The 15000-nt window shown below is 46.4% G+C and overlaps 1 protein-coding gene across 1 annotated transcript in view; it reads left to right on the forward strand.

Moving 5' to 3' along the window:
- Positions 1–15000, forward strand: part of LOC106590745 (mitochondrial glutamate carrier 1) — a 91157-nt gene that overhangs the window by 36386 nt on the left and 39771 nt on the right. The window contains exon 2 of the mRNA XM_045688689.2: positions 4198–4547. Within this exon, the coding sequence (XP_045544645.1) occupies positions 4528–4547 (20 nt within the window). The 5' untranslated portion in view covers positions 4198–4527. The remainder of the gene's footprint in view (positions 1–4197; positions 4548–15000) is intronic.

Genomic DNA, 15000 nt, shown 5'->3' on the forward strand with positions numbered 1-15000 from the left:
GTTGAGACAAGGGGTGGAGAGCGTGTAGGGGGAAATGGGAAGCAGATTTCCACACCAGGGCTGGTTCTCCTCTGCTGTAACTACACATCAGGGCTGGTTCTCCTCTGCTGTAACTACACATCAGGGCTTTTTCTGCTCTGCTGTAACTACACACCAGGGCTTTTTCTGCTCTGCTGTAACTACACATCAGGGCTGGTTCTGCCTCTGCTGTAACTACACATCAGGGCTTTTTCTGCTCTGCTGTAACTACACACCAGGGCTTTTTCTGCTCTGCTGTAACTACACACCAGGGCTTTTTCTGCTCTGCTGTAACTACACACCAGGGCTTTTTCTGCTCTGCTGTAACTACACACCAGGGCTTTTTCTGCTCTGCTGTAACTACACACCAGGGCTTTTTCTGCTCTGCTGTAACTACACATCAGGACTTTTTCTGCTCTGCTGTAACTACACACCAGGGTTTTTTCTGCTCTGTTGTACTACACATCAGGGCTTTTTCTGCTCTGCTGTAACTACACATCAGGGCTTTTTCTGCTCTGCTGTAACTACACACCAGGGCTTTTTCTGCTCTGCTGTAACTACACACCAGGGCTTTTTCTGCTCTGCTGTAACTACACATCAGGGCTTTTTCTGCTCTGCTGTAACTACACATCAGGGCTTTTTCTGCTCTGCTGTAACTACACATCAGGGCTTTTTCTGCTCTGCTGTAACTACACATCATGGGCTTCCGAGTGGCACAGCAGTCTAAGGCACTATGTCTCAGTGCTAGTCCCTGGTTCGGATCCCGTCTGTATCACATCCGGCCGTGATCGTGAATAAGAATGTGTTCTTTACTGACTTACATAAATAAAATGTAGCATACGTCTTATGCTTTTCTCTAAGTTTTACCAGCAGTCTGATTAAACCCCGTTATATGGATAGTGTATGTTTCTGCTTCACCGTTTCAATACCGTGTTTAACGCAAACCAAGCAACACCAGGCAACGTGCAGGCAAACAGATATATTCTGCTATAGGGCAACACAAATGCTATGTCAGTGTTATGTCATGTTTTTTGGCATCATGCCACCCATCATTAAAACCTCTTAAGGATCGGACCCTTTTTTTTTTCAATTTAAGTCTGAAATGTCATACGCAAATCTAACTTCCTGTAGCTCAGGACCTGAAGCAAGGATGTGCATATTCTTGATACAATTTGAAAGGAAACACTTTGAAGTTTGTGTAAATTTGAAATGAATGTAGGAGAATATAACACATTAGATCTGGTAAAAGATGATACAAATAAAAAAAATATGTGTTTTCTATGATTTTATATGTTCCATCATCTTTGAAATGCAAGAGAATGGCCATAATATCATATAGGAGTTTAGGCGCAATTTAGATTTTGGCCACTAGATGGGAGCAGTGTGTGTGTGCAAAGTTGCTTATGGATCCAGTGAAGCGTTGCAATACTGCACAATATTTTGTACCAAGTCTGCCCAAATGTACCGGATTGGTCAATTGATACATTTTCAAATACATAACTATAGAGAACATACACAAATTATATGGTGATAAAAATGTAAGTTTACACACTCCCAGGAATGTCATAAATGATGGATCATTAGCTTATAAACTAACTTTCACACATCTAGATGGATGGGCGGGGTGGGTGGGGAGCCAGAAACAGCAGTGGGTTCAAACTGTAGAACCCAGCTTCTACATTTGAATATAAAAATGAATTTCATCAAACAAACTCTGCTACATTTCAGGACAGCGGAGTCAATCACCACCTTCCGGAGACACCTGAAACCCCACCTCTTTAAGGAATACCTGGGATAGGATAAAGTAATCCTTCTAACCCCACCCCCCCAAAAAAAATATATAGATGTACTATTGTAAAGTGGTTGTTCCACTGGATATCATAAGGTGAATGCACCAATTTGTAAGTCGCTCTGGATAAGAGCGTCTGCTAAATGACGTAAATGTAAAATGTAAATACATTTTATCTCTGGGACCCTCAGAATGACAAATCAGAGCCAGATTACGGAATATAAATTGATTATTTACCTTCAGAGGTGAATGTATCACACCAGTTGCCGTGATAAACGTTCTTGTTGTTGTTGTGCACTCTCCTCAAACAATAGCATGGTATTTGTTCACTGTAATATCTACTGTAAATTGAACAGTGCAGTTAGATTAACAAGAGCTTTCTGCCCATATAAGACGTGTCCATGTCCATTCACTGTAATAGCTAAGTATCTAAATACTGTAATAGCTAAGTATCTAAATACTATAATAGCTAAGTATCTACATACTATAGTAGCTAAGTATCTAAATACTATAATAGCTAAGTATCTACATACTATAGTAGCTAAGTATCTAAATACTGTAATAGCTAAGTATCTAAATACTGTAATAGCTAAGTATCTAAATACTATAATAGCTAAGTATCTACATACTATAGTAGCTAAGTATCTAAATACTGTAATAGCTAAGTATCTAAATACTATAATAGCTAAGTATCTAAATACTATAATAGCTAAGTATCTAAATACTGTAATAGCTAAGTATCTAAATACTATAATAGCTAAGTATCTAAATACTGTAATAGCTAAGTATCTAAATACTATAATAGCTAAGTATCTACATACTATAGTAGCTAAGTATCTAAATACTATAATAGCTAAGTATCTAAATACTATAATAGCTAAGTATCTACATACTATAATAGCTAAGTATCTAAATACTATAATAGCTAAGTATCTAAATACTGTAATAGCTAAGTATCTAAATACTCTAATAGCTAAGTACCTGAATACTGTAATAGCTAAGTACCTGAATACTGTAATAGCTAAGTACCTGAATACTGTAATAGCTAGGTACCTAAATACTGTAATAGCTAGGTACCTAAATACTGTAATAGCTTGGTACCTAAATACTGTAATAGCTAGGTACCTAAATACTGTAATAGCTAGGTACCTAAATACTGTAATAGCTAGGTACCTAAATACTGTAATAGCTTGGTACCTAAATACTGTAATAGCTAGGTACCTAAATACTGTAATAGCTAGGTACCTAAATACTGTAATAGCTAGGTACCTAAATACTGTAATAGCTTGGTACCTAAATACTGTAATAGCTGGGTACCTAAATACTGTAATAGCTGGGTACCGGTAAATAGCCACAGCACTATTTAAGGAGAGCTGTTAGTCATGTAGTCACAAATAATTCATAGGTGTGTGGTGGTTCTGAAATGGACTCACTATTATAGACACACCTTTAGTTCAGGAGAGAGAGGGAGAGAGAGGGAGAGAGAGGGAGAGAGGGAGAGAGAGAGAGAGAGAGAGAGAGAGGGAGGGAGGGAGGGAGGGATAGAGAGAGACCAGCTTGTCTTGAAGCCAGGTAACACATTACTTGAAGCCTGCAGGTATAATGCATTACATATTGTTATAAGCATGCATAACCCTTTATAACAAGCCTTTTTGGTGTGAGGATACTGCTAACTGAGTGAGTATAGCAGCCCCTGATGAGGCCACTTTGACAATGTAGGACAAGTCTTATCAACGTTGTATGATAACTGTTCTACAGAGGAGAACCAACCCAAGCAAATCCTCCTACAGTGCTGTGTGTGTGTGTGTGTGTGTGTGTGTGTGTGTGTGTGTGTGTGTGTGTGTCTGTGTGTGTGTGTGTGTGTGTGTGTGTGTGTGTGTGTGTGTGTGTGTGTGTGTGTGTGTGTGTGTGTGTGTGTGTGTGTGTGTGTGTGTGTGTGTGTGTGTGTGTGTGTGTGTGTGTGTGTGTGTGTCTGTGTGTGTGTGTGTGTGTGTGTGTGTGTGTGTGTGTGTGTGTGTGTGTGTGTGTGTGTGTGTGTGTGTGTGTGTGTGTGTGTGTGTGTGTGTGTGTGTGTGTGTGTGTGTGTGTGTGTGTGTGTGTGTGTGTGTGTGTGTGTGTGTGTGTGTGTGTGTGTGTGTGTGTGTGTGTGTGTGTGTGTGTGTGTGTGTGTGTGTGTGTGTGTGTGTGTGTGTGTGTGTGTGTGTGTGTGTGTGTGTGTGTGTGTGTGTGTGTGTGTGTGTGTGTGTGTGTGTGTGTGTGTGTGTGTGTGTGTGTGTGTGTGCTATAACTCCCTTCTCCAGCCTCATCAAGCCACCAGTTGTTGACATATTTCAGGGCAACATCTCCTTTGTCCCGAGCGTTGATGTTATTCTGCCTTTCACCTGTTTCAGATATCCCTTGCCTATCGCACCTCAACTTCTGCTGACCAGCTGACGCTTCGGAGACCAGACGACAGACAAGACAACTGACTGATCAATAATAATAATAATAATAATAATAATAACGTTTGGATTCAACGTTTCAAAGACACAGAAACGAAGGAAGAGCTAACCAAGCAAACTGAGTGCATTATAGACCAAAGAAAGAAACACACAGCAACAACAACAATAACAGCAGCAGATGGAGTGACTGGCACGACAGACAGACGGGCGGTGTACTGTGGAGGACCTGACAGACAGACTCATATCAACTATCTGACGACCAGACGGTGCCTCACATCAATGGCTGACAAGCAGATCAGGTGAGCTAATGGCTGCAAAGACTACACTGGGAAATAGAACCCTGTTCCCTATATAGTGCACTACTTTTGACCGGGGCCCATATATTCCCTATATAGTGCACTACTTTTGACCGGGGCCCATATATTCCCTATATAGTGCACTACTTTTGACCGGGGCCCATATATTCCCTATATAGTGCACTACTTTTGACCGGGGCCCATATATTTCCTATATAGTGCACTACTTTTGACCGGGGACCATATATTCCCTATATAGTGCACTACTTTTGACCGGGGCCCATATATTCCCTATATAGTGCACTACTTTTGACCGGGTCCCATATATTCCCTATATTGTGCACTACTTTTGACCGGGGCCCATATATTCCCTGTATAGTGCACTACTTTTGACCGGGGCCCATATATTCCCTATATAGTGCACTACTTTTGACCGGGGCCCATATATTCCCTATATAGTGCACTACTTTTGACCGGGGCCCATATATTCCCTATATAGTGTACTACTTTTGACCGGGACCCATATCTTCCCTATATAGTGCACTACTTTTGACCGGGTCCCATATATTCCCTATATAGTGTACTACTTTTGACCGGGACCCATATCTTCTCTATATAGTGCACTACTTTTGACCGGGACCCACATTGGGCACTATACTATGTAGGGAATAGAGCGCCATCCAGCCTAAACTGTGTTTGCACTTCAGTTTAGAAAACAGAAGTGAAAGTTGTTGAGTGCTGCATTATATTCATGTCTTCTTTCTTAAACAAGCAACGACTTGCCCCGCCCATCTGTCTTTTTCAGCCATCTATTTCCTGTGTTTGAGAGGTGTTTTTCAGCCATCTATTTCCTGTGTTTGAGGGGTGTTTTTCAGCCATCTATTTCCTGTGTTTGAGAGGTGTTTTTCAGCCATCTATTTCCTGTGTTTGAGGGGTGTTTTTCAGCCATCTATTTCCTGTGTTTGAGGGGTGTTTTTCAGCCATCTATTTCCTGTGTTTGAGGGGTGTTTTTCAGCCATCTATTTCCTGTGTTTGAGGGGTGTTTTTCAGCCATCTATTTCCTGTGTTTGAGGGGTGTTTTTCAGCCATCTATTTCCTGTGTTTGAGGAGTGTTTTTCAGCCATCTATTTCGTGTGTTTGAGAGGTGTTTTTCAACCATCTATTTCCTGTGTTTGAGAGGTGTTTTTCAGCCATCTATTTCCTGTGTTTGAGGGGTGTTTTTCAGCCATCTATTTCCTGTGTTTGAGGGGTGTTTTTCAGGCATCTATTTCCTGTGTTTGAGGGGTGTTTTTCAGCCATCTATTTCCTGTGTTTGAGGGGTGTTTTTCAGCCATCTATTTCCTGTGTTTGAGAGGTGTTTTTCAGCCATCTATTTCCTGTGTTTGAGGGGTGTTTTTCAGCCATCTATTTCCTGTGTTTGAGGGGTGTTTTTCAGCCATCTATTTCCTGTGTTTGAGAGGTGTTTTTCAGCCATCTATTTCCTGTGTTTGAGGGGTGTTTTTCAGCCATCTATTTCCTGTGTTTGAGAGGTGTTTTTCAGCCATCTATTTCCTGTGTTTGAGAGGTGTTTTTCAGCCATCTATTTCCTGTGTTTGAGGGGTGTTTTTCAGCCATCTATTTCCTGTGTTTGAGAGGTGTTTTTCAGCCATCTATTTCCTGTGTTTGAGAGGTGTTTTTCAGCCATCTATTTCCTGTGTTTGAGGGGTGTTTTTCAGCCATCTATTTCCTGTGTTTGAGGGGTGTTTTTCAGCCATCTATTTCCTGTGTTTGAGGGGTGTTTTTCAGCCATCTATTTCCTGTGTTTGAGGGGTGTTTTTCAGCCATCTATTTCCTGTGTTTGAGGGGTGTTTTTCAGCCATCTATTTCCTGTGTTTGAGGGGTGTTTTTCAGCCATCTATTTCCTGTGTTTGAGGGGTGTTTTTCAGCCATCTATTTCCTGTGTTTGAGGGGTGTTTTTCAGCCATCTATTTCCTGTGTTTGAGGGGTGTTTTTCAGCCATCTATTTCCTGTGTTTGAGAGGTGTTTTTCAGCCATCTATTTCCTGTGTTTGAGGGGTGTTTTTCAGCCATCTATTTCCTGTGTTTGAGGGGTGTTTTTCAGCCATCTATTTCCTGTGTTTGAGGGGTGTTTTTCAGCCATCTATTTCCTGTGTTTGAGGGGTGTTTTTCAGCCATCTATTTCCTGTGTTTGAGGGGTGTTTTTCAGCCATCTATTTCCTGTGTTTGAGAGGTGTTTTTCAGCCATCTATTTCCTGTGTTTGAGGGGTGTTTTTCAGCCATCTATTTCCTGTGTTTGAGGGGTGTTTTTCAGCCATCTATTTCCTGTGTTTGAGAGGTGTTTTTCAGCCATCTATTTCCTGTGTTTGAGGGGTGTTTTTCAGCCATCTATTTCCTGTGTTTGAGGGGTGTTTTTCAGCCATCTATTTCCTGTGTTTGAGGGGTGTTTTTCAGCCATCTATTTCCTGTGTTTGAGGGGTGTTTTTCAGCCATCTATTTCCTGTGTTTGAGGGGTGCTTAATCTTCTTGTCACTTAAATCTCGCTGGATTGATTTGTTTTCATTCTACTCCTGGGACTCTTTCATACTGTTGCTTGTGCCTGTTGTTTTTTCACGTTGACGTTACGACTGCAGGAATGTTTATAATGACCTTTCAAACACACTCCAGTAATGTCTGAAATGGGCTCAAATCAAAACTTTGTCTTTCCGTTGCATCTATAAGAACGCTGAAGCTTAAATCTGGGATTTAACGCGCCGTCTCGACATTTACATCACAAGAAAGAGAAGAAAGAGACCTTTATTTTGATGGGTGTTCATTTTTTGTGGAATTGAAAAAGGTTATAATTGAATACATTTGAAATGTTTACAAATTAGATGCGCTGAAATGGAAGGGAAAGGGGGGATACCTAGTCAGTTGTACAGGGAAAGGGGGGATACCTAGTCAGTTGGACAGGGAAAGGGGGGATACCTAGTCAGTTGGACAGGGAAAGGGGGGATACCTAGTCAGTTGTACAGGGAAAGGGGGATACCTAGTCAGTTGTACAGGGAAAGGGGGGATACCTAGTCAGTTGTACAGGGAAAGGGGGGATACCTAGTCAGTTGGACAGGGAAAGGGGGGATACCTAGTCAGTTGTACAGGGAAAGGGGGGATACCTAGTCAGTTGTACAGGGAAAGGGGGATACCTAGTCAGTTGTACAGGGAAAGGGGGGATACCTAGTCAGTTGTACAGGGAAAGGGGGGATACCTAGTCAGTTGTACAGGGAAAGGGGGGATACCTAGTCAGTTGTACAGGGAAAGGGGGGATACCTAGTCAGTTGTACAGGGAAAGGGGGGTACCTAGTCAGTTGTACAGGGAAAGGGGGGTACCTAGTCAGTTGGAAAGGGGGATACCTAGTCAGTTGTACAGGGAAAGGGGGGATACCTAGTCAGTTGTACAGGGAAAGGGGGATACCTAGTCAGTTGTACAGGGAAAGGGGGGATACCTAGTCAGTTGTACAGGGAAAGGGGGGATACCTAGTCAGTTGTACAGGGAAAGGGGGGATACCTAGTCAGTTGTACAGGGAAAGGGGGGATACCTAGTCAGTTGTACAGGGGAAGGGGGGTACCTAGTCAGTTGTACAGGGAAAGGAGGGTACCTAGTCAGTTGGAAAGGGGGATACCTAGTCAGTTGTACAGGGAAAGGGGGGATACCTAGTCAGTTGTACAGGGAAAGGGGGGATACCTAGTCAGTTGTACAGGGAAAGGGGGATACCTAGTCAGTTGTACAGGGAAAGGGGGGATACCTAGTCAGTTGTACAGGGAAAGGGGGGATACCTAGTCAGTTGTACAGGGAAAGGGGGGATACCTAGTCAGTTGTACAGGGAAAGGGGGGATACCTAGTCAGTTGTACAGGGAAAGGGGGGTACCTAGTCAGTTGTACAGGGAAAGGGGGGTACCTAGTCAGTTGGAAAGGGGGATACCTAGTCAGTTGTACAGGGAAAGGGGGGATACCTAGTCAGTTGTACAGGGAAAGGGGGGATACCTAGTCAGTTGTACAGGGAAAGGGGGGATACCTAGTCAGTTGTACAGGGAAAGGGGGGTACCTAGTCAGTTGTACAGGGAAAGGGGGGTACCTAGTCAGTTGGAAAGGGGGATACCTAGTCAGTTGTACAGGGAAAGGGGGGATACCTAGTCAGTTGTACAGGGAAAGGGGGGATACCTAGTCAGTTGTACAGGGAAAGGGGGGGATACCTAGTCAGTTGTACAGGGAAAGGGGGGATACCTAGTCAGTTGTATAGGGAAAGGGGGATACCTAGTCAGTTGGAAAGGGAAAGGGGGGAACCTAGTCAGTTGTACAGGGAAAGGGGGGATACCTAGTCAGTTGTATAGGGAAAGGGGGATACCTAGTCAGTTGTACAGGGAAAGGGGGGGATACCTAGTCAGTTGTACAGGGAAAGGGGGGATACCTAGTCAGTTGGACAGGGAAAGGGGGGGATACCTAGTCAGTTGTACAGGGAAAGGGGGATACCTAGTCAGTTGTACAGGGAAAGGGGGGATACCTAGTCAGTTGGACAGGGAAAGGGGGGGATACCTAGTCAGTTGTACAGGGAAAGGGGGGATACCTAGTCAGTTGTACAGGGAAAGGGGGGATACCTAGTCAGTTGGACAGGGAAAGGGGGGGATACCTAGTCAGTTGTACAGGGAAAGGGGGGATACCTAGTCAGTTGTATAGGGAAAGGGGGATACCTAGTCAGTTGTACAGGGAAAGGGGGGGATACCTAGTCAGTTGTACAGGGAAAGGGGGATACCTAGTCAGTTGTACAGGGAAAGGGGGGATACCTAGTCAGTTGGACAGGGAAAGGGGGGATACCTAGTCAGTTGTACAGGGAAAGGGGGATACCTAGTCAGTTGTACAGGGAAAGGGGGGGATACCTAGTCAGTTGTACAGGGAAACGGGGGGATACCTAGTCAGTTGTACAGGGAAAGGGGGATACCTAGTCAGTTGTACAGGGAAAGGGGGGATACCTAGTCAGTTGTACAGGGAAAGGGGGATACCTAGTCAGTTGTACAGGGAAAGGGGGGATACCTAGTCAGTTGGACAGGGAAAGGGGGGATACCTAGTCAGTTGTACAGGGAAAGGGGGATACCTAGTCAGTTGTACAGGGAAAGGGGGGATACCTAGTCAGTTGTACATGGAAAGGGGGATACCTAGTCAGTTGTACAGGGAAAGGGGGGATACCTAGTCAGTTGGACAGGGAAAGGGGGGATACCTAGTCAGTTGTACAGGGAAAGGGGGGATACCTAGTCAGTTGTACAGGGAAAGGGGGATACCTAGTCAGTTGTACAGGGAAAGGGGGGATACCTAGTCAGTTGTACAGGGAAAGGGGGGATACCTAGTCAGTTGTACAGGGAAAGGGGGGATACCTAGTCAGTTGTACAGGGAAAGGGGGGATACCTAGTCAGTTGTACAGGGAAGGGGGGGATACCTAGTCAGTTGTACAGGGAAAGGGGGGATACCTAGTCAGTTGGAAAGGGAAAGGGGGGTACCTAGTCAGTTGTACAGGGAAAGGGGGGATACCTAGTCAGTTGGACAGGGAAAGGGGGGATACCTAGTCAGTTGTACAGGGAAAGGGGGGATACCTAGTCAGTTGTACAGGGAAAGGGGGGATACCTAGTCAGTTGTACAGGGAAAGGGGGGATGCCTAGTCAGTTGTACAGGGAAAGGGGGGATACCTAGTCAGTTGTACAGGGAAAGGGGGGATACCTAGTCAGTTGTACAGGGAAAGGGGGGATACCTAGTCAGTTGTACAGGGAAAGGGGGATACCTAGTCAGTTGTACAGGGAAAGGGGGGATACCTAGTCAGTTGTACAGGGAAAGGGGGATACCTAGTCAGTTGTACAGGGAAAGGGGGGATACCTAGTCAGTTGTACAGGGAAAGGGGGGATACCTAGTCAGTTGGAAAGGGAAAGGGGGGTACCTAGTCAGTTGGAAAGGGGGATACCTAGTCAGTTGTACAGGGAAAGGGCGATACCTAGTCAGTTGTACAGGGAAAGGGGGGATACCTAGTCAGTTGTACAGGGAAAGGGGGGATACCTAGTCAGTTGTACAGGGAAAGGGGGATACCTAGTCAGTTGTACAGGGAAAGGGGGGATACCTAGTCAGTTGTACAGGGAAAGGGGGGATACCTAGTCAGTTGGAAAGGGAAAGGGGGGTACCTATTCAGTTGGAAAGGGGGATACCTAGTCAGTTGTACAGGGAAAGGGGGATACCTAGTCAGTTGTACAGGGAAAGGGGGATACCTAGTCAGTTGTACAGGGAAAGGGGGATACCTAGTCAGTTGTACAGGGAAAGGGCGATACCTAGTCAGTTGTACAGGGAAAGGGGGGATACCTAGTCAGTTGTACAGGGAAAGGGGGGATACCTAGTCAGTTGTACAGGGAAAGGGGGATACCTAGTCAGTTGTACAGGGAAAGGGGGGATACCTAGTCAGTTGTACAGGGAAAGGGGGGATACCTAGTCAGTTGTACAGGGAAAGGGGGGATACCTAGTCAGTTGGAAAGGGAAAGGGGGGTACCTAGTCAGTTGGAAAGGGGGATACCTAGTCAGTTGTACAGGGAAAGGGGGATACCTAGTCAGTTGTACAGGGAAAGGGGGGATGCCTAGTCAGTTGTACAGGGAAAGGGGGGATACCTAGTCAGTTGTACAGGGAAAGGGGGGATACCTAGTCAGTTGTACAGGGAAAGGGGGGATACCTAGTCAGTTGTACAGGGAAAGGGGGATACCTAGTCAGTTGTACAGGGAAAGGGGGGATACCTAGTCAGTTGTACAGGGAAAGGGGGGATACCTAGTCAGTTGTACAGGGAAAGGGGGGATACCTAGTCAGTTGTACAGGGAAAGGGGGGATACCTAGTCAGTTGGAAAGGGAAAGGGGGGTACCTAGTCAGTTGGAAAGGGGGATACCTAGTCAGTTGTACAGGGAAAGGGGCGATACCTAGTCAGTTGTACAGGGAAAGGGGGGATACCTAGTCAGTTGTACAGGGAAAGGGGGGATACCTAGTCAGTTGTACAGGGAAAGGGGGGATACCTAGCCAGTTGTACAGGGAAAGGGGGGATACCTAGTCAGTTGTACAGGGAAAGGGGGGATACCTAGCCAGTTGTACAGGGAAAGGGGGGATACCTAGTCAGTTGTAGAGGGAAAGGGGGGATACCTAGTCAGTGGGAAAGGGGGATACCTAGTCAGTTGTACAGGGAAAGGGGGGATACCTAGTCAGTTGTACAGGGAAAGGGGGGATACCTAGTCAGTTGTACAGGGAAAGGGGGGATACCTAGTCAGTTGTACAGGGAAAGGGGGGATACCTAGTCAGTTGGAAAGGGAAAGGGGGGTACCTAGTCAGTTGGAAAGGGGGATACCTAGTCAGTTGTACAGGGAAAGGGGGATACCTAGTCAGTTGTACAGGGAAAGGGGGGATACCTAGTCAGTTGGAAAGGGAAAGGGGGGTACCTAGTCAGTTGGAAAGGGGGATACCTAGTCAGTTGTACATGGAAAGGGGGGATACCTAGTCAGTTGTACAGGGAAAGGGGGGATACCTAGTCAGTTGTACAGGGAAAGGGGGGATACCTAGTCAGTTGTACAGGGAAAGGGGGGATACCTAGTCAGTTGTACAGGGAAAGGGGGGATACCTAGTCAGTTGTACAGGGAAAGGGGGGATACCTAGTCAGTTGTACAGGGAAAGGGGGGATACCTAGTCAGTTGTACAGGGAAAGGGGGGATACCTAGTCAGTTGTACAGGGAAAGGGGGGATACCTAGTCAGTTGTACAGGGAAAGGGGGGATACCTAGTCAGTTGTACAGGGAAAGGGGGGATACCTAGTCAGTTGTACAGGGAAAGGGGGGATACCTAGTCAGTTGTACAGGGAAAGGGGGGATACCTAGTCAGTTGTACAGGGAAAGGGGGGATACCTAGTCAGTTGTACAGGGAAAGGGGGGATACCTAGTCAGTTGTACAGGGAAAGGGGGATACCTAGTCAGTTGTACAGGGAAAGGGGGGATACCTAGTCAGTTGTACAGGGAAAGGGGGGATACCTAGTCAGTTGTACAGGGAAAGGGGGGATACCTAGTCAGTTGTACAGGGAAAGGGGGGATACCTAGTCAGTTGTACAGGGAAAGGGGGGTACCTAGTCAGTTGGAAAGGGGGATACCTAGTCAGTTGTACAGGGAAAGGGGGATTACCTAGTCAGTTGTACAGGGAAAGGGGGATACCTAGTCAGTTGTACAGGGAAAGGGGGGGTACCTAGCCAGTTGTACAGGGAAAGGGGGGATACCTAGTCAGTTGGACAGGGAAAGGGGGGATACCTAGTCAGTTGTACAGGGAAAGGGGGGATACCTAGTCAGTTGTACAGGGAAAGGGCGATACCTAGTCAGTTGTACAGGGAAAGGGGGGATACCTAGTCAGTTGTACAGGGAAAGGGGGGATACCTAGTCAGTTGTACAGGGAAAGGGGGATACCTAGTCAGTTGTACAGGGAAAGGGGGGATACCTAGTCAGTTGTACAGGGAAAGGGGGGATACCTAGTCAGTTGGAAAGGGAAAGGGGGGTACCTAGTCAGTTGGAAAGGGGGATACCTAGTCAGTTGTACAGGGAAAGGGGGATACCTAGTCAGTTGTACAGGGAAAGGGGGATACCTAGTCAGTTGTACAGGGAAAGGGGGATACCTAGTCAGTTGTACAGGGAAAGGGCGATACCTAGTCAGTTGTACAGGGAAAGGGGGGATACCTAGTCAGTTGTACAGGGAAAGGGGGGATACCTAGTCAGTTGTACAGGGAAAGGGGGATACCTAGTCAGTTGTACAGGGAAAGGGGGGATACCTAGTCAGTTGTACAGGGAAAGGGGGGATACCTAGTCAGTTGTACAGGGAAAGGGGGGATACCTAGTCAGTTGGAACGGGAAAGGGGGGTACCTAGTCAGTTGGAAAGGGGGATACCTAGTCAGTTGTACAGGGAAAGGGGGATACCTAGTCAGTTGTACAGGGAAAGGGGGGATGCCTAGTCAGTTGTACAGGGAAAGGGGGGATACCTAGTCAGTTGTACAGGGAAAGGGGGGATACCTAGTCAGTTGTACAGGGAAAGGGGGGATACCTAGTCAGTTGTACAGGGAAAGGGGGATACCTAGTCAGTTGTACAGGGAAAGGGGGGATACCTAGTCAGTTGTACAGGGAAAGGGGGGATACCTAGTCAGTTGTACAGGGAAAGGGGGGATACCTAGTCAGTTGTACAGGGAAAGGGGGGATACCTAGTCAGTTGGAAAGGGAAAGGGGGGTACCTAGTCAGTTGGAAAGGGGGATACCTAGTCAGTTGTACAGGGAAAGGGCGATACCTAGTCAGTTGTACAGGGAAAGGGGGGATACCTAGTCAGTTGTACAGGGAAAGGGGGGATACCTAGTCAGTTGTACAGGGAAAGGGGGGATACCTAGCCAGTTGTACAGGGAAAGGGGGGATACCTAGTCAGTTGTACAGGGAAAGGGGGGATACCTAGCCAGTTGTACAGGGAAAGGGGGGATACCTAGTCAGTTGTAGAGGGAAAGGGGGGATACCTAGTCAGTGGGAAAGGGGGATACCTAGTCAGTTGTACAGGGAAAGGGGGGATACCTAGTCAGTTGTACAGGGAAAGGGGGGATACCTAGTCAGTTGTACAGGGAAAGGGGGGATACCTAGTCAGTTGTACAGGGAAAGGGGGGATACCTAGTCAGTTGGAAAGGGAAAGGGGGGTACCTAGTCAGTTGGAAAGGGGGATACCTAGTCAGTTGTACAGGGAAAGGGGGATACCTAGTCAGTTGTACAGGGAAAGGGGGGATACCTAGTCAGTTGGAAAGGGAAAGGGGGGTACCTAGTCAGTTGGAAAGGGGGATACCTAGTCAGTTGTACATGGAAAGGGGGGATACCTAGTCAGTTGTACAGGGAAAGGGGTGGATACCTAGTCAGTTGTACAGGGAAAGGGGGATACCTAGTCAGTTGTACAGGGAAAGGGGGGATACCTAGTCAGTTGTACAGGGAAAGGGGGGATACCTAGTCAGTTGTACAGGGAAAGGGGGATACCTAGTCAGTTGTACAGGGAAAGGGGGGATACCTAGTCAGTTGTACAGGGAAAGGGGGGATACCTAGTCAGTTGTACAGGGAAAGGGGGGATACCTAGTCAGTTGTACAGGGAAAGGGGGGATACCTAGTCAGTTGTACAGGGAAAGGGGGATACCTAGTCAGTTGTACAGGGAAAGGGGGGATACCTAGTCAGTTGGACAGGGAAAGGGGGGATACCTAGTCAGTTGTACAGGGAAAGGGGGGATACCTAGTCAGTTGTACAGGGAAAGGGGGGATACCTAGTCAGTTGTACAGGGAAAGGGGGATACCTAGTCAGTTGGACAGGGAAAGGGGGGATACCTAGTCAGTTGTACAGGGAAAGGGGGATACCTAGTCAGTTGTACAGGGAA

This window comes from Salmo salar, chromosome 10 (genome assembly GCF_965601325.2).
Source record: "Salmo salar chromosome 10, fSalSal1, whole genome shotgun sequence".
Classification (NCBI taxonomy): Eukaryota; Metazoa; Chordata; class Actinopteri; order Salmoniformes; family Salmonidae; genus Salmo; species Salmo salar.